Raw genomic sequence first — 22,691 nt, forward strand, 5'->3', positions numbered from 1 at the left:
GTACAATGTTGAAGGAAAAGTCACTTCAGAGGGTGGACCGGATGCATGGTGTGAATTGTTAGTCTCCACCCTGGAGTAAAGTCATGTAGACTGACATACATAACTGGTAGGAGATACTGGAGAGAATGACTAATGAAGCACAACACCGACTATGCCAGCATACAACATGGATGGGCTAAGTAGAAAACCTAGATGTGGATATGGTAGAGTTTCGATGCTCCGTATGAGTTAATTAAATATACTCCGTAATATAGAGAAATGCTGACAGGGATCTGTGAGTGCACCTTAAAGTCCCAACTAAATGCACTGCGAGTTTGGAGTTGGTTTTTAAGTACGAAACTGTTTACTGAAAACAGTAACAAAGGTTTGAAAAAAACCCTGCCATAGGTGTAAATGTTTGCAATATTTCAAACGGTGGCTAAGTACTTTGCTTATTTGTTAGAGTGAACGCACAGTGAATCAGTGAACATGGCTAAAATATAAATCCGAAAAGGTGACCAGACCGTAAGAAGACACAGAATCATTTCTGTGGAATCAGCTCTTGACGACATCCTAAACATGAGCTAATATTCTAAGATGTAGACCTGCAAAATCTGAACAGTAAGACAAATGAGGCATTTATCCAGATTTAATTATAAACATGGATCTATTGGTCAATCTTAATTCGGTTTTGACAACCTTAAAAGATACAAACCAGCAATACAAGTGACAGCCCAAGAATAAAACACATTAAAGGAGACATCAAATAAACATAGCTGCAAAGTCAACTACAAATGGAAATTAAACCAAATACGAACTTCTGGAAAGTAGTCTGTTGATACTTATGTTGAATAAGCTTGACCTCACAGCGCTTGAATGATATACGTCGTCAAGACTGTACTCAACAAGTACATTTAGTGTTAATCGTACACTTGTGCATAGTACAAATGAACTGGACATAAACTTCATATTCTCGGGGTTCTCATCAAATAAAAGCACACCCTGGCAACATCTCATACCTTATTTAGTGTACCTCGCAAGAATCTCCAGAGGCAAAATAAAATTCCAAAAGCAAGAAATATTGGATCTCCTGAGATAGCAAGCCTCAACAGCAACTATTCACAAATCATGGCCTACATAACAGTCTCACAACATGAAGAGCGCTCAACGTAGCGTCAAACTGCTTTGCCATCTGATGTTCCATCCACAACATAAAATAAAAGCATTTTCAAAGAAACACATTTATACAGGGGACTATAAAAAAATAACTCTCCATAACCAATGAGGTGTGATACAGTCAGGTGCTGCTTATTACTATAAATGCTTGGCTTCAGTTCAGTAAAAATGGAATGCCTCTGTGACCAACCCATTTCTTTGGCATGCGAAACTTTCAGTAAGAAATGACAGATTAACACAAGATAAAAGTGTTAATGCTAATGTTATTTTTTTATGTAAACCAAAAGGCCTCAATATAATCAATTCAATAGGATCTTTTTTTTGTTTTCTTGGCTCAGGTGTCACTTCATATTAACTTAAATAAGATTTTTACTGTGAAATTGGGAGTAATATGACTTTGGGAGAACCGGTCAGCTGTGTGTGCAAATCACTGGCTACTTAACTGCTAGAAAGAGCCGTAAACTACATCTAACAAACAAAGGTGAATGCCTTAAGATTTTTAAATGGAGACATGAAGACATGATTGGCGAATGATTCAAGATCTCGGAAATGGTAACCCTAAACAGCTTTTTTTTTTTTAACCATACCATATAAAGGTGGTGGCCCTCAATCAGTTGGTATATGATATGATTCCATGAGTGTAATCCATTGTACAATGCATACCCATGAGCCCCTGGTCAAAGGGAACTCTGGTTTAATGGCCATCAATTGAATATCATGGAACAAGAGGGATGAAGTGTGTACACTAATCAAACACAACCTGCAACGGGGAAATATGGGATCAGTCTATCAGAAACAACGAGGTAACACTTTGAAACACACCATCAGCAAAACATATTTGGTGAAAACAAATACAAAAACACAATAACTCGTTTATCACCTAAACAGAATGCATGCAAACTGGTTGAGTTGTTTGGTACAATACCTGGCAAGAACTTCAAGCTTTGGATCATCTGTCTTTCCTGAGAGAAATCCACCATTAGGTGAGTCATGCTGTCGCTGGCCTTTGGTTTCAAAGAAAGGCGGAAGGCAGCGGCCATTGTAACCCTAGAGCCAGGAATCAATATGCAAAAGGTTAGTAACCATCAAAAGGTAGCAGTTTAATAATTTTGCAAACACTTGAGGCTCATGGCGAGCTGCAAAGCAGAAGCAAAAGGACAATCTTACAACAAACTCACACCAAACACCCAGTTCCCTCGAATGTCCATTGAGCAGGCTTAAGTTAAAAAACAAGAAATGCATAATTTACTTTCAACATTTTTATATTAATTACATATTATTTTCGATTTTTTGATGTGTGCCACAGTTCATGATTATTGCAGAAGACCACTAATGGTCCTAAGTTAGTTCATGTTATAGCTTACATAAAGCTTGACATGCGTTTGGTGCAGTTTGTGACACTGTAAGGCTCAACCTAGCGCAGAGATGCCAACCAAAAACCACAGAAAATATACACTAAAAACAAGAAGCTTTCTTCCCCAAAGCTCTCGCTGAAAGAGGGTTAGTGTGCAGTAACTGCATAGTGAGAGATTCATTAAACAGAAATTAAATTTCCCCCTGACAGAGGCAGCACAATAGGGATAGTAAACTCGAGAGTGTACAAATTCAAAATATTAAATATTAACCACGTCACAAAGGAAAGGTGCCCGGTTAGCCAGTCTGCCTACATCCCTATCTCTAAAAATACAGCAGTCCTTACTTTCACCTACTCCTCTCTCACACCCACCCATAATGTTTTTACACTGCCACACAAAAATAAAGTTAGGATGTAAAAGAGACCACAATTTATAGCTAATATGGTGTTAGCTTTGCTGTTATAAATGTAGGGCACAATCTCTAAAGGATCCTTTTCAGTGGGGTTTGCGTTGTAAAAAATTAAGGAAACTGCTTTCTCGTGATATAGAGTAATATCTCTAAAGTAGCTGATACGGGCTAGAGCCCATGCAGTGTGGTGATCCATCAGTATACTAGAAAATGCAGGCAGATGGATCGTTAGATGGGTGAAAGGATGCCCAGGAAGTATATTAGCTTTTAACCTAGCTCACCCTCACAGAAGATCTGGCACGGCTTCGTCACTTGCCAGGGCCCACTGTGTGTGCAACAAAGGTGCTTGGGAATGAGGTACGCCATGTTTGCTTAAGACGTTTAGAATGCAACAGTCATTTGCAGAGTATGTACCGTCCCTCACAAAGGAAAAATACCACTTGCAATTATATTTACATTATTTTGCACTCAATACAACACTTCCAAACATCTTTAAAAAGTATTGTAAAGATAGCCACCAAAAATAAGCTAGGGTGGTGAACAGGCAATGCTGCCCCAAAGATAATCAACATATTTTCACTCTCTTTTAATGATGGAAGTTCTCACACTGTTTGGACAGCAGTAACATGTCGCCCTTTTCCAGCTTTCTTGCTGGAACTCTGCCTTTCCCAACAACTGTCTCTAAATCTTTGAGTCAACCGATAGAGTTCTATATAGTTTTGTTTTGGCAGAGCATGGGACTTTGTGGGACTGGGATTTAATCAAAGGTGCACTGTCAAATCACAGTGGAGGGAGGCTACTACCTTCACACAATGCAACGCTGAAGGTTGGTGAGCGCTGAACGATAGTCAGTCGAATCTGAAATTGTACCTCTAGACACGGGAGAGTTTTCTACCAAAAATGCACTCACTGCTCCATGGTAGATGAGGAGGGTGGCTCATATATCACAATGTGGGACTGGTACTGTTGAACCCCTTAATCTGTTTTGCAGTTTTAAACTTTATTAAGGCACTTATTTTAAGGGGAAAATATGCATCATGAAATAACATGCTGGTTGCTGAATGATGTGAATACTATTATCTGATTTTATGATTGGATTAATACGTGTTTTATGAGTGCAATGTTTTTATGTGTTTTACATTGTGCTTTTATGGTCTTACATTGGACCGAATAAAGTTCTTTGATGATGACAGTTATAGCCATTATGAACATTTGGGTTATCGTTTTTAAACCCAAGATTCACTTACTAGAGATGGCTATTTACACTGAACTCAGACTAGAAGGAAACAGCCATCTGACAACTTAAGGTTTCATACATATTGCAGTTTGAAGGTCTGTTGACACCCCAACCCTAAAACTGGAGAACCTTTAGTTCTGGCTGCTACTAACCAGGTACACAGATGCCACTACCACAAACAGTTTGTGGATAGCTATTACAGAGATACAGACTTCTCATCTTTGTGTCTCCGATTGTGTTTGCAATCAGTGCTGTTTCACTACGGCGATGTCGACCCTCACGCTACATCTTCCCCATCACCACAATAATATTCACAGTACTACAACGACCACAAAATATGCTGACACCTGTGCAGATAGGAAAAGAGCATGCAGCAAAACTATATCTTGAAAACACAGACTCAAATCAGGGAAGCAAAAACAAGGAAATGAAGATCAGGAAATACCCATGGTACGATCATTAAAAATCTAACCACAAAAAACGTACCAAATGCAGACCCACAGTGTTAACACCCTGACACACAAGCTCTCTTTATAGTTTACAAAAATTGAATAAAAGCACAAATAGAAAAAAAATAGCCGTCCTCAAGCAGAGCCATCATGCACTAAGGTGAAAAAGGGTAGAATTACTTTAAAAACAACTTGAAAGCAGTGTCGAACTATGCCCATAAATAAAAAAAAAAATGTCTGGCTTGACTACACAGCTATTTGCGTGTCCTATTATTATCAGCTTTTTAAAATGTACCTAGTACGGCTTTGGCTCTGCTCAGAGAAGCATTCTCTTTCACTTTCTGCTACTGGCTTTTTGGTGCACCATTATGCCTTCTATTTAAATTTTTTACATCTCAAAAGTACACAGATTTATCATATATTACTTAAGTTTCACCTTACAGACACCCTTTGACGTGCTGAAGTTTCAGAAAAAGCACAACAGATCCTTTCTGTGAATATATGTATTAAGCAAGACAGTGAACTTGGCTTGCACTGTATTCTAAAGAGGGAGCTTCGTGGGGGAAAGTGGTGAAAACGGGAGACCTAGGGAGAGTACCTTCAAATTATATGGGGTGGGGGGTGTTCGTACACCAAGAGAGTACAGCAAACTGGGTATCTATCTCACTAGTTCCCACATGACATGGAATTATTAGGAACAGCCAGTAATCAATCCGCTGAGAAGTACACGTACAAAGACCTATAACTCATTACTAGAATCATCTCCCAGCAACCGTTATTGCTTTCATAGTCTGGGCATGTGCACTTGCTACCTTGAATAGCCCTCAAAAGCCTTAATATAGTCCAGAACTCTCTCAGTGAACAAAATCCCATAATCACAAAGAACTGTTCAGGAGGCTTGTGAAATGGATCTTTGCACCCGAAAATATACTGGGTCCAACGGAACAGTTACAATTTGACCAGGCTATTGTCTTAATACTGCACCAGAGAGTTTAAACACTAAACTTTTTGAGGGCCTAATCCTTTAATGATAACACATTGGAAAAAAACGCACATTAAAAATATATTTGCTGTTAAACTCTAATATTGCAAGAGCCAGTAGAATGTTGTGGTTGGGAAGACCAAATATGAAGCCGGAATAATCTAAATATAAAACAAAAAAAGAAAAACTATGCAGTGTAATACATCACGTTTTGTGACCGTATTACTTAATTATTTCCTAATTTTTACACACAGTAACACTGTGTGTGCAAAGAGTTGACCTTAATACTACCAATTTCAACACCAGAATACAGCAATATAAGCAATTGAAAGATGACCACACCAGAATACAGAAATAAGCAATTGAAAGATGACCAGTCAACCTTTGCGACAGGACTTGTTACGTTTTAACACCTGTCGCCATGTTTTTAGCAACTTTGGATCTGTTTGAGCTAGAAATAATTTATTTGTTGTAATCTGCAGATGAGGCAGTAGATGATGGATTGTGTGGCAAACCCATAATGATGCAGAAAATGCAACAGAATCGCCTAATTACTGTGGTCCGGAATATAGCCACATACAACCGGAAGCTGGCAATGTCATGGTGTCCACTGGGTAACAAAATTATTGTATAATATGTAGTGACAGCAGGTTATGGCAATGTGTAGATAAACAAAGTAAATGCTGACAAAACAAATGCTTTAGTGACCAATATTCCTCCAAATAGTCGCTTCTGATGTCAGCAAAATGGAACTTGGAAAACATATGTTTGTAATCACAGCTACGAAGGGTGGACACACAAGGCATATGCAATTTTGTGACATTTGCGGAGGACCTGCCTAATGCAGGAAGCTAAGATGTAGCGTATGGAGGGCGGTTTATAGTATGACGTGCTAGGAGTGTGTTAAAAAACATTTTAACTCTCATTACTCCCCAAAGTTACTTAAATCCACAGTCATTTCTGATACAACTACATTTATAGTCATTGCTCGAGGTTGCACAGTATTCATGCACAGTGGCACTCCGCAAGCTCAAGTTATCAGGACCAGTGCCAAACTGGTCTCCAACACCTTCAGATTTGCAGGACACAGAACAAACTGCCATTTTTTGCACAACATTATTTCACAAACAGACATTTAGAAAATGAAATGAATAAGAATGAAAAAAGGTGATCTTGTACCATACCTATCCTTGATCTGTCTGGCGGCCTGGGTGCAAGTCAAGAAGAGAGAAGGCGATTAGTGCTTTCATGCAAGTCTGGACACCAGGATTTCCATGCTAGAAAAAGTTAAGAGTACAAGATTTCCCCGCCGTTTACCCCGGTTTCCCAAATACCTCCTACACACACACCTCCGATCATTTGTTTAAAAAATCTTGTGCTTATAGCATTTCTTAATAAGGGGTTATGCGGGCGCATCAAAGCAGATGTTAATACAGAGGGTTAGAAATGTAGATATCCAGGAGGATACAGAACAAAGGTAACATCAAACCAATTTGCAAGCAAGCGCACAGCAAAAACCGCAGTCTGGCAAAAGCAAATGCAATTATGTTAAACCATCCATGTTAGACACATCAACAGATTGGGTTATTCAGGAGGTAAAATGCAGTTGGGAAATCAAAAGAAAGCTCTTCATTTGCCAAGAAATAAACAGGTGCTTCAGGCTGAAAATACAAGTAAACCCCATCTGTCAAAATTCATTAGCTCACGTAGATGAATAGGGTCTGACTTTCTCATCAATGGAGTAAACCAAGCATGGTTCCCACCCATGGAGTTCATGAAAGCCTGGCAAAGGAAGGCAATGTTCAGTTTGTACGGTGTCTACTCTATAGGGGCACACCGGTCTCCAGCTACTGACAGAGGCTGTCCGTCAGCGAGTCGTACATTTTGGACCTGATCTTGTTTCTTACAGGGGTATCTTCTGGATATTAGAGAATACACCTCACCAGTCATAAGGCGGAACTCATCATCACAGGTACCTTTCCTCACCTTTGGATGCATTATACCACCCAGGTGGACTCAACCAAAAAAATTTAACTGGGAGCTCTGGATAAGTTAATGCTCTGGACAAGTGCAGGGTTCGATGTAAAAACTGAGAAAAACGTCCAGCCAGGATGATTGGAGTAAACCCACCAAGGGGAAACTACAATTCCCATGATTCAATCAATCAATCCACATTTGTAAAGCGCAACTCAGTCACCCCTAGGGGACCATGGGGCCCGCCCCGCACCGGGCTTCACAGCCATGACATGCCACTGAGTAACCCAACCGGGGGAATAACCATTACATTTCCCAGGAGCAGCGTGGCTGCAGGTCGAGTGATTTGTCATATGCATCCGAAAGACAATTAAAATAAGGGGTCAAAACGCTGCAAATTATCCAAATTGCCATGAGAGGTAATGCAGGTATCGAAGGAGGTATGCATCCAGTTGGCGGAGTAAGTAAGGGGGGGTTTCCCTGTTTAGATTTGTGTGAGGATTCACAAGAGACCAGTTAATGATCACAGATTCTGCATATGCATTGGAAAACTACAACGTTTCTCAAATGACGAGAACATGGGAAATGTTGGAGTTAATGAGGGAGGAATGTGTGACATTAAGCCAGCCATTAAAGGTGTGTGCAAATTAGGTCATGCAATCTGATTTTCCCAAACATATCCTTATGGTGAAATCTAAAGTGTTGTGAATGTGTGGTGTCATCAAGAGGCAGGTGCAGGAATAGATGACATAATAGACTAAAACCGAGACGCCGGTAATGGAACTATAGTAATACTACTGAGGTATCATCCTGAGTGAGTGATGAGCCAGTTGACTGATGCATTTAGGAACGAGACAAGCCATGTTTACATATATGCCTTGTGGTGTCATAATAAAGTGGCTTTTGAGAAATACGAATCACATGCAACATGCGGAAAAAGGGACACATTACATCGCTTATAAGATTACAGTGCTTACTCGGAGTAAACGAAAGACAGATCTTTGAAAGCGTGTTTTTGATGCTATTTCAAATAGCCCATAAGTATGTGACTACAGGGGAATGCCCCTTCATGTCCAGGCCGAGAGAGTCTGATCAGGTACTAAGTAGGGTAAGTGAGGAGATACCAATGTCTTGCACGGAGTTGTTTCCATACATAGTGGTCAGAATTTGACTACATGTATGTGCCACGGATTGCTTTGGTTCCTACATTCACATACACCCAACATAAAATGGTAGGAGTCCACGATTCTGAGATTGGGTGCTGCGTGCAGTTTTTCACCTCAACAAGGTTATGAGCGGTCAAATCACCATCACATCCCAATACTGATTGCGCAGATAAAAGATATTAGTAATTTTTTGTATCTGGTCCTACAGGCTCGAGTGAACAGCATTGGTAGGTAGGAGAGTCTTGCAGCTCCTGTTAGAACTCCTGTAGTAGATGGGCTGGGCAGGTAAGGAGTATCTAGACCTCAAGAAAGCTGAACGGCCCATATGGCAGAGTAATATTGTCTGAAACATGTTGGCAGAAGTTGTAAAGTGGATGCTAAAACCATTATGTTTTTACTATTACATCCAGACTGATCTTTAATCATACTAGAGGTATTCGCTAATAAAAGGAAATCCTGGTTTTACCCTTAGACATTTTTAAACTGGAATCATGCACTTGTCCAGAGCATTATCTTATCATGGACTCTCAAAGTTAGTTTTTATCCTGGTTGTGTTCACCAGGGCGGTATAATGCCTACCCAGGTGAGGGGAGGCACCTACGATGAAGAATGCCATCATTTGGCATGTGAGGTGTCTCCACTAATATATAAAAGATATCCCTGTAGGAAGTAGGATCGGGTCAAAAATTTAGGAGTCACAGACAGACTGCCTGTGTATTTGTGTGTAGTGTTAAGCTGTATGAGAGAGCGTGTGAAGGTTAGGAATCTTATTCTTCTTTGGTGTGAAAGAGGACCTACAGAGGTTGCCCTGGCCGCTCAGTGGCACGGTGCAGATTTATTCAGCAACGAAGATGGATACAATGATCTTCCCATTTGATGTTCTAAAAATGCAGCGATCTTCTGTAGCACTGTTTGCTATTTAAGGGACCCAATCAGTGAAGACCAAAAACAGTTCTCCATACCCTGGCCAGCATCCCTGACAGTCACCACAACAGCATTTCAAAATGTCCCTTTCTTTCAGGAGGTCTTTTTGGGTTTTAAAACCTATGGTGACATATCTCACCAGAAGCCCCTTCGCAGTAGTGCATTTCTGCATACAACACATTACCATAAAACACTGACCGCTAAAAATGAAAAGTAACTGCACAATAATTCCAGTATTCTTACTGCAAGATTTAGAGTTTGGCTGACAGGGAAGCCTATCACAAACATGACTGAATACACTTATTGCCAAAACCTCACTCCACCCGCTTCATTTACAATCAGGCGGAATGTCAGCTTTTTATTGCTACAGCTTCCATTGGCTCAATTGACCAAACCTTCCCCCAACAATCTGACAGTGTACGGGCCATTGGTCGGAGGATATTACATTGGCCATCCTATTGAAGGTGGACAGTGTGATGTCATTCTGTACTTCACCACCAGGTTTTAGGACAGAAAAAAAAAATCCCTACGCCCAATGGAAAAAAAATCCTAAATATTGAGGTCATTAGTGATTCGTTTATTAATAACTAACTCCCAATTCGAGACCCTTTAAAAAAAAAAAAAAAAAAACTTTAACGTTTATTGAACTGCAGTCAAAACAAAAGGGGGCCTTCCTGCAACCATTTTGTAACTTGTCAAGAACCGCCATATCAGGGGCTCCTATAAATATCTCCTCTGGGCTAGAGGTGAACTCTAAATTTAGCAGATGGAAATCCGTTAAGGTGGCGGATATAAATTAAATGTCCTCCTTCTCTTTCAGATGCACACTTAGTCTGACAAACTTTAAATCTGGCACTTAGTGTTTGCTCTCCACGATTACAACTGGTATGTCATTGACGGTACTATAGCACGATGAGTAAACTTCTTTAAAAGAGCAGTCTCACTTTAAAACAATTTCTGACACTCATCCTGACCAAACATCAATATCACCATGAAGCTATTTTCTCATTACTCAGTCATTTGGCTGCACCTCCTATTTAACCAGATTTCAATAAAAAAATGCTAGGAGAAAGCTGTAAGAGTATGCATTGGTCAAACCTGGCTTGGGTAAATAAGTCTTTCAGAGTTTGCTGGTTGAATCTTCTCAAAGATGAATCGACCAGAGAGGAATGATTACAGAAAGCATGAGGAGTTTGCCACAACACAATCCAGCAAATATTAGTCAGTGGTGCAGGCCTCTGGTAGGCCACTAATACTGCATTTGCTCTGGTGGAATAAGCATGAAGTTTCTTGGAGCCGGAAAATCTCGAACTTATTTTATTCTGAACGTTTAATTCAGATTGTCCCAGCATGTGAGTTCTAGATTGTGAAGAAAGAAAAACACTGAAGAGAATCGGGAGGTGGCTAAGGAAAACCAAGCTGTAATACAGTCCCACCAGAACCATAAGGGCACCAAAGAACCATCAACAAGCGTTCTAGTGGTGTGAGATGGGGCAGCAAATGGGAATGAGAGGGGATTTGACAACAGTAATTGTGCTGAATGTCCGGAGGAAGTTGGAGTTTGAGGAAACAAGAGAGAGAAAGAGCGAAAAGGAAGCAACGATACAGAAACACGAGGAGGTGGAGACCCAAAGAACAGCAGCAGGAGTAGTGGGAACGGGCGAAAAAGATTGCGAGAAAAGCCTGGACGGCCCGGCGGTAGCAGAGGCAAAGGAGGAAGAGGAGTTGACCCTTGAGAGAAGGGCTACCGACCGGGACGTCAGGGCTCGACCATAGAGCCGTGGCACTAGGCAAGTGGCATACAAGGATGGGGAAACTACAAGGGGGTGGGTGACCGTGAGGGAGGTTCTACTGGGACTAACATAGGCTGCCGGATCACCAGCAGCATGATGAGAGGCACCAAATACTACTAGTGGCACAGGCAGCGGTGTGAGCAGAGTGGGCGCCACACTTAACTATGAAACGTAACTGGCGCCCACTTGTGTTGCGGCGCCCGCCTAGTGTCTGCAAACTGACACATTGTTGCAGTCTTTGTGAGAGACACGCGAATGCTGCAGTGAATGCTGGCTACAGCGAGCGCAGCGGAGTTAGCCTCAGGCCAGGCTGAGGCCTGTGAGAGGGACTAAACCCCTCTGGCACAATATGAAAGTTCATGTAAACTTTTCTAAACAAACTCAACACCATGGCAGAAGTGCACTTCACAGTGTACAGTAGTGCGCTCTGTCACAAACTCTGCTGTCAGAATAGCGCACGCCCCCGTTGCTTTGTTCAATGAGTGCTAATTATAGCAGTGCCCCATCTCCTGCTTGTTAGCTTCCCGAGGTGCTATAAGTGCATGCCTTAGCTCTATGCCCCCGTCTGCTCTCCCGAGACTGTCCTGCCCCGTAAAGGGCAGTTCACAGCCAGCTGTCACTTCGCCCCCACCCAACACGCGCAAGTTCATGGTGTTTCTGCCAAATCTCGAGCCTGCAGTTTTCACACCAGGCCGAGGGCTCCACCTTTCCAGCGACAATGCGGCAATATTTACAGCAAGTTTACAAATGTGCTAGCACAACCTTTCAAAATAACGAGGCCAGTTGGAAACACGCCGAGTCTTTTCTCACTTGTGTGTAAAGCTATCAGCTGTCAAGCCACTCGTGAATCATCGGCACACTCCCGGCTGCGCATCCTGGTGGAACAGAAGGAAGAAAAGGTGTCACATATTTTAAAAGCGGCTCGTCTCGGGAAAATAAAGCAAGATCTCACTCACAGATGAAACCCACCTTTCTACAGGCTAGCCTGTCTGCCATGGGAAACACAGTGCTGCCAAAGGCGGGATTACAGTTTTACAGCACTCTGGATAGGAAGTAATTACTCAGTCATGGAAGATCAAAAACAAGAGAGGAGCCCCCCTCCGCTGCTAGGCAACCTGCGACGCTGGAGCCCACAGTTGATGAAGCTCTCGGCGGTGATCTCTTGTCTTTATGGGGCCATGTGTTTCAAACACATGGCCCCATAAAGATAACAAACCTTTTGCGACCAACGTAAATCAGACGAGCCCATCCAAGTGGGTCGTCTGAAAGAGAGAAAAGTCCACATCACCAAAAGCTCTTTCCCAATGGCTGGCCACCGTTTAGCATAAACGGTGATGCCGGCCAATGGGAAAGAGGGGCGGGGCTTAAAGCCAGGTACTCAAGCTCCCTTAAAAGCATAAAATCTCGCCAGCGAGACTGCGCATGCACAGCCCACGCAGGCTCGACCTAAAAATGCAGAAGGGAGAAGAGGAGAAAAATTGGACACCTGACCGAGAGAAACCAGGTATAAAAAGAACCTGCAAGCCTGCAATCCATGCAAAGATTTGGGTAGAAAAAGGCAGACATGGTATTCAGCTAACCGTTGGGGAATTGCACTTAAATAAAAGAAAAATAAGCATTACTTGTGCCTTCACTTTCTTGGTACTACAATTCTCAAAGTCCAATAAAAACACTAAATACATCTTAGTAACAAGGTGATTTTGAGCTACTGAAAGCTAAAAGAAGGACCTACACAGATCCTTAATTCAGGAGTCTCCTACTACTCTGAATGCAGTTTAGCTCCACGTAAAGTGGTAAGAAGCAAACCACAAGTAGGACAGTGCAATTATATTGATAAGATAGTCGGAGAGCAAACAAGGGCTTCTGTGAAAAACTAAATCCTTTCCAGCTTGAGGAGAGCATGTAACGATTCTGATGCATCAGTAGTATGCAATGTATGAGCTTCTATTTGGGTCCCACTTGCCAGTCTAAGTCATTTAACCTGTATGATATGTTGAGTTAGATGACTGCTGGTTTCAGGTTCCCGCCAAATCCCTTTAGATTTGAAATAACACCTAAAAATATTTACAATACTTTTTAAACATGGCTTGTCCGCACAAAGTCTCAAGTTTCAGTGTGATCACACCGTGTTTTGGATAGCTTCATGTTGATGTGCCATACAAGCACTACCAGCTTAGATGCAAAGAAATCATCTGAGGCTGTGGACGGTGAGAGGCACCCCCTGCAATACTGTGTGGTGAACAAAGGGAGTAAGTGATACTGGACTACATGAAAAGTGGCGCGGCACAAGAACTCACAGCAGGTGAGGTCGGGAAAGGAGGTGAAGTGGTAATAATCTGCATGTAATGTTCCAGGTCACAGGTATTATAGACTCCTATTCAGGGGTTTATTTACAATCTACGATATGGTGTGGGTCTCAAACTGCACACGTGAAAAAAAGAAATACATCTGTTCACAGTCGAACTGGAAACAAAAATAGGCCAAGGCACCCCTAAAATTTATGGTTCACACTGGTTGATCACATCCTTTCGTGAAGCCTTACTTGGTTAGTATCACGGGGCTAATTATGCAAAAGCCTTGATTTAAATAAAGGCATTTATAGCCTGTAGGGTCAGTAACATTGGTTAGGATGTAAAACTATTATTCCACTGCATCTCAAACACTGGTCTACTGAAGGATCATCTTTAGGTCCATGGACTTCACTCCGCCCTTGCTTAACCCCATAGTACATTCAAATAAAACCCCTCTGTTTATAGGCTATGCTATCCTACAAATTAGTTACACGATCAGCTTCTGAAGTTCTGCCACTTACATTCCTCCTCGAACCATTTATTTAAAAGGTCTGTTTGAAGGGGTTTACACAACTGTTAAAGATGTAAGGACAGCCATTACTGCAGGGGAGGGTAGGGAGAGGGCTACACCCTCAGGAATTTATAAGAAAGTTAGGTTTCAAGGCAGACAGATGACTGAAAAGGTTTCTTTTGCACAGTCTGAAGAACCGATCGGAAGTTAAAAATTAAGTACAAGTAGAAGTTATGCATTAACCAGGATGGCCAATAACAAAAAACGGTTAGAAGATGCGTTCCCATGCCTTCACAAGAAGTGTATTTCTATTTGATGGTAATGACCTTTAATGGTAAACATCTATTTAAATTTACAAGGATATCTCAGTTTTTAATGCACGAAAAAAGTGATGCTTGCTATATAAGAAATGGGAGATGCAGGTACCGGCAGTGCATCTCTGGGTAAAACCTGTATCTTTTCCTACAGCACTTCATACCGTAAATGAGAAGTGTCTGAAGAACGCCAGCGGGCTCAATATTGAAAACACTTTTCAGTCAACAAGGTTTTGGATCTCATTTGAATCCATTTGCACTTGTGGGAGTCTGGGAGTCTGGATGTTTCAGAAAAATCAAGACCAAAGAAGCATGGAAAATGGCTGAAGAAATAATCTACTTGAAGCTGAAACTCCTACTGTGAGGGGCTACGGTAATGGAGGATGTATTCACTGGACAGTGCACTGTAATGTATTGCAAAATGTATAAAGATCTTGCTACCCTTTGTGCGGCGGTGAAGAGCTTGCCTAAAAGGGCAGCATGCTAGACCATGTAGGGTGAATGGCGAGGGAGTTGTGTCTTACAGGCTTAGGTAACACTGCAGAAGAGTAGTGCTTGAAATGCAAGAAGTTAGGATTGTGACATCAATATGAAGTAGGGCTTAGGACCATCATTCCAGACCTGAACCGCAAGCAGGCGACGTATCTTTGGAAATGGTCAAATGGGAAATATTCTGCTCATTTCCGATCACAGGAACCCCTATTCTTCGCTAAACTCTGCAATGATGTTCTCTGAATTTTGAGTTGTCTTTCATAGCAAATCAAGTGGAGTGTAACTAAAAAGAAAGAAAAAAATACAATTTCGCCCAAGGTAACATACTTTCAGTCTCTCGTGCAGCAGAAACCTACAAATCTCACACTTCTAAGGTTGCATCACTGGCGTTTCTTTCAAATTGTAGGGCTTCGAGTTTACGACCATTTTAATGTATTATTATTTTACATGGCTTTGTAGACTTTGGAAAAGTACAATCCTATATAATCATTTGATTTAAGGGTCATTGTGCTTCCACCTCTCTAATGCAACAGGAACCATCAGAATGTCACATCACAACATCTCAGTTTTTACAAATAACATCAAACACAATCTTGTAAAGAAGTGAAAAACACAATCTTGTGAAGAAGTGAAAAACACACAGGAATGGGTGACACTCTACTAAGTATTCATCCTCCTCATAAAACGAATTGTTCTACCTTCGAGAACTCTTCGGGTTCTTTAATGTCAAGAGACCGAGAAGCAAATTCTAGCAGTTCTTCAGAGCTCTCAAGGGCATTTGTGCATTGGCTCAGCTGATTCTAGGAGAAAGAGAAAAATTGCTTAATTTATAGGGCAGCTTTCCCATTAGAAAAAATGAACTAATAAGATATTTTTTAATCAATGAAGACTTTATATCCTCTTACAGATCTACACCTGATGGCTGTATGCCTCCCCATTTAAATTTCAAATAACCGATCATTTATTATTTTTGCACAATGTCATTTTTAGCTACAGTGGTTTAGTGGTTGTTTGTGGTTGGCCCATTGCACATAAAATAGAACATTTATGATTTCTTACTGAAAAATAGAACTCTAAAGACAAAAGTTAGTTTAATGTTTTTGATTATAAATTACACAAGCTATATGCTTATATTTTCTTTGCTTCTCATATTTAGTAAAGCTCAACACAATACACAGATAGGAATACCATCACTAAAAGTAAACGCTGTTCGGGTATATTAATGTCATCAGCATTTTCCTCGCATGCTTGTGTTACCCGGGTGGGGTCGGAATACCCTTCCATATGGTTCTGGGATTTCATCTACCAATTTCGTTTGATTGTGGTGGTTGTGATTCGTTAGGGAAGATTGATTTGCCCAATGTATTGTTTAATAATGGATCAAAATGATTTTTGAAAACTAAAATGTATCCAAGCTTGTCAGGTATTTTTGTAGAGTACAAAGCATGGACGGGTGTTCGAAGATCTTTACTATTATTTCGTAACACTGGGATGAACAGCTGACCATCCTCATGCCTGAGCAGCCTTTTCTTTAGAGTGCATCATTAGCCAATGATGCGGTTATGATGCAATGCTGTGTTGTTATACTTAAATTAGTTTGACCTGCACAGTCCTAAAAAGTGTGTTAGTCAAGTAAGGAGGATATGCAGTTATGGTGGTAAACCTTTATCAGCTCTATGGATTTGTTGTGGTATGGTGTGCTGGGGAGCTTCAGAAGACCTGCCGAACATGTCCAAATCTTACGTTTCTCTGGACAAGCTTAAAGGAATGAACCATCTAAGGAATGGTTATGCATTCCTTAAAACGAAACCATAAAGAAATAGGTCTTCTTCCACCACTGGCTCAGCCATAGCTCAACCAATAAACAGTTTTGGTCTGTGCATGCCTAGTAAGCAACAACACTTTGCATAAAATTGTTAGTGGAACATTCAAACAATGGACTGTAACAATGGGAAAGGGCTGTGCAGTTCTTCTGAAAATTACTCCAATACTCAAGTTTTTAAATGACTGAATTGATATTTTCCCTCAAAAATAAATTGACCAATAATGTGAATAGGATCTCTAGATCCTAGTATATTTGAATGTATTTCCAAATCATATATTCATAGGGGAAGTAATGTGTTTACAGAGTTCAATCGGTGATTTTTGATTCTGAGCTTTAACCATTAAAAAAAAGAGGAATACAAAAAACAGTCAAAGATTTAGCAAAGATAGTTATTAAATAACAACACTAAATGCCAAGGAAAGAATCCATCAACACAAACTAAGAAAACACACCTTCATCAGGATGTACCGATTTCAATTTCAGAGACACATAATATAGAAAAAGTTAAATATCCAATAGTAAAACGAGAGACTTGTAATACAGTGAAAAAAAGACTCCAAATCCATCCACTGAAATGGCCGGAATATATGATCTACCATCGGATATGCATCGGGTAATTTCCATACAATATTCTATGTGAAAATTGGTAGCCAATTTCGGAGCACTGCTAGAAATGTCTCATGTTTCCAAATTCAACACTTTACAGATGGAAAAATATACTCATCGTGAACCCTCCAAGGAGTTAAGTGAATTACTGAAAACCTTGAATACCACAAACAACGTGTGCCAGGTTTCAGACAGGGTTCCCTTAGACAAGAAAGAATGTATTTTCGACTGGTAAGAAGTAGAGCAAATAGGGGGCGTGGTCGGGGAGCCGAGAATGGCGGACGCGTGAGCTCGGAGCTCTGCGCTGGCCTGACATTTATTAGTGTGTACCTGCACAGCTGGAGACCGGGGCACGTCCCAAATCTGCCCAGTCAGAGCCGAGAAGCTGGTCTCGGTGACCACGTCACCTCCCGAGCGGCTGTGAGGAGCCCGGACGCTCGGCTGCTGCTGGCTCTCAATGAGGCCAAGATGGCGGCCTGGAGCGGACTCACCCAGGCGAAGCGGAGCAGAGTTTGGGCATTGCCGCAGCTTGGGCCACGGTCCGGAGCTCGTGGGCGGTGGTCTATAATGATTTGCAGAGCACTGTAAAGGAAGATCAGAGCACGGAGGCAGCAACAGCACGGAGGCAGCGACGGCACGGAGACAAACACGCTGAGCAGTGGCAATCGGAGGCTGAGTGTGGGGCGGGGCAGGACAGGTCGTTGGTGCTCGAAGATTAAAGCGTGGGCTGCGCCATCAGCCCTACTGTTGCAGCGGGGCCCAGTACCGGGGCCAGAGACCAGTAGCGAAGGACCGCTGTGAACGGTGACACCCCCCCCCCCCCCCAATCGGGCCTGAGAGCCACTGGAGGGCTTCTTTGGGTTGTTGTCTTGATCCTGCGGGGGCGGACAGCAGTAGCTTGGACCCGACCCAAGGATGGAGGGCAGCTGTCCACCAGGAAGATAACCTAGGTATGGGGCAGTGAGGTGAGCGGAGCACTTCATACCGGTTTCCTTTGGGACTGTTTGGAGAAGGCAAGGCCTATGGGGCGGATATAGAGGCCTAGTGGACATTGAGAATGTGATGAGCCACGGTTGAGCTGTGGGAGAGGTGCAAACCCCTACCCACATGGTATCCAGTGGACCTTGGAGCTGGAGGCAGAGTGGCCCTTCCTCCCACAGCATGACTCCTCGGCCAGGTGGCCGATCTAAAGCAGTGGGAAAACCTTGGGGTCGGCAAAGTGGGGACCTACAGGACCCAGATGATAGATCTCCGGAACGAGCACACTGTCCTGGAGGCCCAAAAGGGCTGGAGCAGCTGATGGGGGCCATCACGGACAGGGTGAGTGTTTTGGAGCAACAGGCGAAGGACGCGGAGGGGCGCAATCGGCAGAACAACGTCCAAGACCTGGGATTGCCAGAAGGTGTTGAGGGCGGCAAAATGGTGTCCTACTTGAAACAATGGCTTAGCACGGTGGTGGCACCAGAGGACCTGTCGACCTTCTACACTCTTGAAAAGGCCCACAGAGTTCCTGCTAGGCCTCTAGCGCCGGGGCATCCTCCGCGGCCAGTGGTGGCCTGGTTGCTTCACTTCTGGGACAAGGACACACTCCTACAGAAAGCACTTACAGAGGGCCCCCACACTGTTAATAACATCAAAATTTCCCTCTTCCCAGACTACACACTGGAGGTGCAGAGAAAGCAGACCTCGTTTGGGAGGTCAAGAAAGCACTGAGGGAAAAGGGCCTCCAATATTCTTTAATGTATCCAGCCTGATTACGGATCATTCTGGAGGGTGAAACTCATTTTTGTGGCAGTCCGAAATCAATCAATCATAACATTTATAAAGCGCACTACATACCCATGAGGGTCTCAAGGCGCTACGGGTGGGTGGGAATGCTGCTATTGTTCGAAGAGCCAGGTCTTGAGGAGTCTCCTGAAGGTTTGGGAGTGGCTGGAGTCCTAAAGGGCTGGGGTCTCCCGGTTTGCGGACCCCAGATCTGAGATGAGGAGAAAGTCGGAGCTTGGGAAGCAAGCCGGAAGATGTTCTCACAGAGGAGCCTCTAAAAAACCGACTGCCTCGCAAACTGAGAAAGAGAGAGCTGAAGCCCTCCAGGTGGTAGCGACACTCGTGCAAGACAAGAGTGCATTCCCAGAGGGGGGAGCTCGCACTTCAAGGGACACTGGGGACAACGACTCCGACATCTCACAGTGACAGTGTGAAACTAACCAGTGGTAACACCGAACACGGCTGGCGAAATCATTTGAGACTGCCTGAGCTTACAGGTGATCCTGCCTCCGAGGTTGAGGCTGGGCTAGCATTGGTGGACCATGGTCTCGAGCTGACCTTTAGTTAGAGGGGCCGGCGCGCTTTGGACGGTTTGTTCGCCAGAAATGTCTTTGGTGGTTTACCCCCCACTGAGGGCCTTCCTGGGTTAAGGTCTCATCAAGGACTATGTTTCACGTGTCGTTTGGGCGACTGACCGTTGTCAGGCTGCCCTGGGGTTTGGGAGTTATTCAGATTGGGGGTTCTTCTGTTGGATCTTATTGTATTGATGTTTACAGAGGAGGAAGGGCATACATGGGAGTGGGCGGGGTCACCCCCAGTGGGAGTGGGGCGCAGATCAGTGACCATGGCAGGCACACTTAATGTTGTAAGGTTCCTTACATGGAACATCCATGGGATGGGTACAAAGGCCAAACGCCACAAAATGTGTTCTTATCTGCTGCATAGAGACGTACATATTGCTTTCCTCCCGGAGACCCACATTAACAGGGCGGAAGCTGAGAGACTGAAGAAGAGATGGAGGGGGCAGATCTTTGCAACCACCTTTTCAGCCTTTGCTAGTGGAGTAATAATTTGGGTGAAGCCCGGGGTGCCCTTCACCCTTGAACATTCCTGGCTTGACTCAGAGGGACGGTATGTCCTACTTACGGGGAAACAGGTGGGACAGGCGGTGACGCTAGGCAATATATACGCACCTAACCAGAGCAGGTCGGTTTCCTGGAGTCTTTTTCTGCTCCATTGGCTCTCCACATGTGCACTATCTTATTATAGGGGGTGACTTCAATTGTGTAGCAGATGTCGCGGTGGATTGCTCCCACCCCCCTTTGCCAGGAACTCAGCCCCACCATACGACAATGGGTTTCCGCAATTGGATGTCCCACTGGGGCCTCGGGGATACATGGAGACTGCAGCATGCATGGGACAGTGTATATTCCTATTTTTTTCACCGGTGCACCAGGTGCCTTCTAGGCTTGACGTCTACCTCTGTTTCCCGGCCTTTAATAGTTCTGTTTCCCACCGTGAATATCTGGGGCATACCCTGTCAGTCCATAGCCCATTACTAATATTGTTTCAACTAGCGGGAAAGCACGCTTCGATCCCCACTTGGAAATTAAATCAACCGTTACTGGACGATGCCCCTTCCAGTCCATGTTGCTTACACTAATTGAAACATACTTCCCCATCAACACTAACTCAGCCTCATCCCCTCAGATGGAATGGGAGGCATTTAAAGTGGTGTTTGGGAGCCATTGTATGGGTCAGGCAAGTGGGGCACACAGGGAACTGCGTCTGGAGCTGCTGGAACTAGAGGGTAACATTCGCAGACTTGACAACTTACAGGGGGATGGGGGATGAGGCGGCCCGGGTGGCTCTACATTAAGCACGGGAACGCTATAATGACGCGTTGGGCAGGTTAAGGTGTTTCCATTACAAAGTGTACTTGGACAGAGTGCAGAGAGAACCGGCCGCCTAATGGTGAGGCTGATTAAGCCTGAATTGGGGGGGGCACCCATTATGCAACTGGGCTTAGACTCTGGAGACGTGTACCATGACCCGGACGTAATCAAGGACTCATTCCTGATGTACTACGAACAACTATACGAGGCTCCGGCTGTGGCTCCCTTGCAGGATATATGATTCTTCTTGGGTCCCCTACCGCTCCGGACACTATTACCGCTCCGGACACTAGAAGATGAAGCCCGTGAGGAATTGGGAGACCCGATAACCTTGCAGGAAGTCAAGGGCGCCATCATGGAGTTTGCACATGGTAAGACGCTGGGGCTTGATGGCCTTCCGGCTGACTTCTACCAGCGTTTCGCTGACACGTTAGCCCCACACCTAGTTGCCTTATTTGCAGAGGCGTAGGAGGGGGGATAGCCGAATTTCACTCAAATGGCGCTTGTGATCCCTCTCCCAAAGTCCAAGAAACCAGCGGCTGGACTGAGGCACTACAGGCCCCTATCCATGCTTGTAGAATTTAAGATCCTGAGCAATGTGCTGGCAGGTAGGCTACTCCCGCATATGAAGGACCTGATCCACCCGGACCAAGATGTATTTATCCCAGCCCGCAACACCTCTTAAAACCTCTGTAGACTCTACTATGTACTGTATCATGTGGATGCCCCAGCCCACCAACGGGTAGCAGTCGTATCGGTAGACTTGGAGAAGGCTTTTGACACGGTGGGCTCGGAGTACCCGTTTGGGTGATGTTGCGAAAGGGCCTGGGAGAAGACTGGGTGTGGCTTCTTTATGCCTCACATACAGCGAGAGTTCAGACGGGTAGAACTATCTCTCGGCAGTATAATATCTCCTGGGGGACACGGCAGGGGTGTCCTCTGTCCCAGCTACTATTCGGCCAGGCCATTGAACCTCTAGCAGAAAGGTTTCGCCTGGGGGCAGTGTTGGGACTATCCCTTGGCGTGCAGCGACAGCACATTTCTCTGTACGCAGCTGATCTGCTGCTATATTTGTCGGAGGCAGTTGAGGGTGCTGCTGCAGCTTTCCTTATCCTGGACAACTTTGCTCGGCTCCAAGACCTTAGAGTTAACAAATCCAAGAAGTACCTGTTCCCGAAAGCGGGACCAACACGGAGACCAGTGACGCTGTCTAATGACATTCTTTGGGCTCAGAGCACCTCTAAATATTCAGGCATCCACATTTATCATGATTAAGATGACTTAAGAGATGGGAACCTGGGAGGGGCACTGCCTTCACTTCAATCCTGCCTACATTTCTGGTGCACATTACACTTACCCATTATGGGCCGGATTACCCTGTCCAAAATGGTTATGCTGCCCCGGCTGTTGTACTCCTTTGTAAATCCACTGGTCTTGATGTGGAGCGGTTGGTTCCGCCCCTTGAACGCCCTTTTGCGAGAGCTGGTGTGGGGGGACGGGCGTCCGAGGGTGTCCCTATCAATTTTGCACCCCCCAATGTTGGAGG

The 22,691-nt window shown here is 43.8% G+C and overlaps 1 protein-coding gene across 2 annotated transcripts in view; it reads right to left on the reverse strand.

Moving 5' to 3' along the window:
* Window positions 1-22,691, reverse strand: part of FSD1L (fibronectin type III and SPRY domain containing 1 like) — a 377,078-nt gene that overhangs the window by 212,769 nt on the left and 141,618 nt on the right. For both annotated transcript variants that reach the window (XM_078676672.1, XM_078676671.1), the window contains exons 4-6: window positions 15,751-15,852; window positions 6,772-6,794; window positions 2,081-2,202 (exon numbers count right to left, since the gene is read on the reverse strand). In XM_078676672.1, coding sequence (XP_078532798.1) covers window positions 2,081-2,202; window positions 6,772-6,794; window positions 15,751-15,852 — 247 coding nt within the window. The remainder of the gene's footprint in view (window positions 1-2,080; window positions 2,203-6,771; window positions 6,795-15,750; window positions 15,853-22,691) is intronic.

This window comes from Lissotriton helveticus, chromosome 2_1, assembly GCF_964261635.1.
Source record: "Lissotriton helveticus chromosome 2_1, aLisHel1.1, whole genome shotgun sequence".
Taxonomy (NCBI): Eukaryota; Metazoa; Chordata; class Amphibia; order Caudata; family Salamandridae; genus Lissotriton; species Lissotriton helveticus.